This window comes from Sesamum indicum, linkage group LG13 (assembly GCF_026168435.1).
Source record: "Sesamum indicum cultivar Baizhima isolate 11 linkage group LG13, ASM2616843v1, whole genome shotgun sequence".
NCBI lineage: Eukaryota > Viridiplantae > Streptophyta > Magnoliopsida > Lamiales > Pedaliaceae > Sesamum > Sesamum indicum.
In genome coordinates, this window is record NC_142669.1 from 13,750,614 (window position 1) to 13,752,924 (window position 2,311).

At 35.4% G+C, this 2,311-nt stretch overlaps 1 protein-coding gene across 1 annotated transcript; it reads left to right on the top strand.

Moving 5' to 3' along the window:
• LOC148784543 (polygalacturonase-like) lies at positions 1-1,761 on the top strand. The gene is made up of 4 exons (XM_088877242.1): positions 1-148; positions 247-561; positions 649-1,167; positions 1,270-1,761. The coding sequence occupies exons 1-4, from the start codon at positions 23-25 to the stop codon at positions 1,513-1,515; spliced, it is 1,206 nt and encodes a 401-aa protein (XP_088733368.1). The 5' UTR covers positions 1-22; the 3' UTR covers positions 1,516-1,761.
• The last annotated feature ends 550 nt before the right edge of the window (positions 1,762-2,311 follow it).

Below are 2,311 nucleotides of genomic sequence, written 5' to 3' on the forward strand. Positions count from 1 at the left end.
TCAATAAAAACTTTAGAAGGCAATGGCAATAAACTTCATTACAATTCTCTTATTTTTGCCTTTGTTGGCAATAAATGTTAACGCTCAGGGGCCCATGACATATGATATCACAAAGTATGGTGCAAAATCTGGTGGAGATATCAGTCAGGTTTAACCAATACTATCTACCTCATTTATGTGTTCAGTTGATTCCGTTTGTTTTTATGTAAATATATTTGTTGAAAAAAACATGCATTTGCATGTTAGGCTCTAATGGATGCTTGGAAGGAGGCATGCAATTCAACTTCCCCAAGCACAATAGTGGTACCACGAGGAACCTGGTCTCTTAGTCAAGTGAAACTATTAGGCCCCAATAAGGCCCCTCTCGAGCTTCAAGTCCAAGGAACCTTGCAAGCCAATCCTAATCCCGGTCAATTGCCTAATAAAGAAGGTGAATGGATCACTATCAATTATGTCAATTATTTCACCCTATCAGGTGGTGGAGTTTTTGATGGTCAAGGACAAGAAGCCTGGAAGCAAAACGATTGCCACAAAAATAGAAATTGTGCCAAGCTTCCCATGGTAAGTCCTACCTCCCTGTATATCCTCAATTATTTCAAATAGAATAGGTATACAAATTAACAACCCATAATCACATGCTTTGTGCAGAATCTTAGCTTCAATTTCGTCAACAACTCCATAATTCGTGATGTGACCACAAAAGATAGCAAGAATTTCCACGTGAATTGTATATCGAGCCATAATGTGACGTTCCTCCGATTCACAGTTTCAGCCCCTGGAGATAGCCCAAACACTGATGGTATTCATCTGGGTCGTGACACGATGATCAATATCAAAGATTCCATCATAAAAACAGGAGACGATTGTGTCTCAATTGGAGACGAGAGCAAAGAAATTCACATCCAGAATGTAACTTGTGGTCCAGGACACGGTATTAGCGTTGGAAGCCTTGGTGGGTATGCAGAAGAAAAGGATGTGCAGGGGATATATGTGACAAACTGCACCTTCATTGGCACACAAAATGGCGTCAGGGTGAAGACATGGCCCTCTGCCCCAGCAACGTTGACTGTCAGTGATTTGCATTTTGAAGATTTAATCATGGATAATGTTAGCAGTCCCATTATCATTGATCAAGAATATTGTCCACACAATCTTTGCAAAAAAGATGTAAGTTTCTCAATTTGTGATCCAAATTTTCTAACCCTTCATTTAAAAATAATTTAGACTCTTAGTATACTGATTATATTTTATTTGTTGATTATTTTACAGAGACCATCATCTATCAAGATCAGTAACGTCAGCATTAAGAACGTTCGGGGCACGACAAATACTGCAGAGGCGGTGACGTTTATTTGTAGTGGTCTTAAGCCATGCGAGAATGTAGAGGTGGGTGACATTGATCTTACATATAATGGAAATCAAGGTCCTATCACCACCAAATGTGCCAATGTCAAACCCAAATTTGTCGGCAAGCAGAATCCACCAGTGTGTGCCACTACTGCCAAGTCTGCTTAATTAGTTTCTTGCACATCAGTTTCATATACTTTTTAGTTGGGATTAAAATTTTGGTTTTACTTAGCCTTTTAAAGATTAACTACGATTCGTTCGGGCCTTAGGCCTAAGAGATGTGACCCTCATTTCTTTTTGACCTTGGCATGATCAAGGACGTAAAAGTGAAAGTTGAACAGTTGTTTAAGCTGTGAGTTCCGTAGATTCATCTTTTCTATTAAGTAAATTATTGATGCACAGTAAATATATGTGTGACAAACTGAAAGTAATATTAAATTTTTTGATGAATAAAATATTAGGCACCAACTTAAACAGTATAATTATGGGGAACAAATTGTGAGTTTCAGTTATTCAAATAGTTTATTAACATTGCGTCTCTAATTGCATTATTTATAAAGCAATTATCCATAATTGGTAATCAAGAAATTATACTAATGTACCCACTATATCTTTCACAATACTCATATGGCAACATCAACTAGTAACCTTTTTTTTTAAAAAAAAAAAAAGTTTAGTGTCTATCTGTACTATAAATAATGTGAAAGCACTCTTTTGGTGTCTCACTTAATTTGTACTTTAAATTAAAGGAAAGCGTCTCTTTAGTATCTTCCTTATTTTTGGTCTTTTGTTTTTGTTTTTTCTTTTCTTTTGAACAACCTAACTTCCACGTATCCCCAATTATATACAAGTTGTAAAAATAATTTTTTTAAATAGCTAATTATTTTAGGTAATTTTTTATCTTTTTCCTACTCTAAATATTCTCATTCAAAATTATTTATTTTTTATCGTAATTATTTTTCCT

Bases quoted from the DNA above. Each gene is read 5' to 3' on its own strand.
- LOC148784543 (XM_088877242.1), top strand. From the start codon at position 23: ATGGCAATAAACTTCATTACAATTCTCTTATTTTTGCCTTTGTTGGCA. The intron at 149-246 runs GTTTAACCAATA...TTTGCATGTTAG, and splicing joins CTGGTGGAGATATCAGTCAG to GCTCTAATGGATGCTTGGAA. The intron at 1,168-1,269 runs GTAAGTTTCTCA...ATTATTTTACAG, and splicing joins ACAATCTTTGCAAAAAAGAT to AGACCATCATCTATCAAGAT.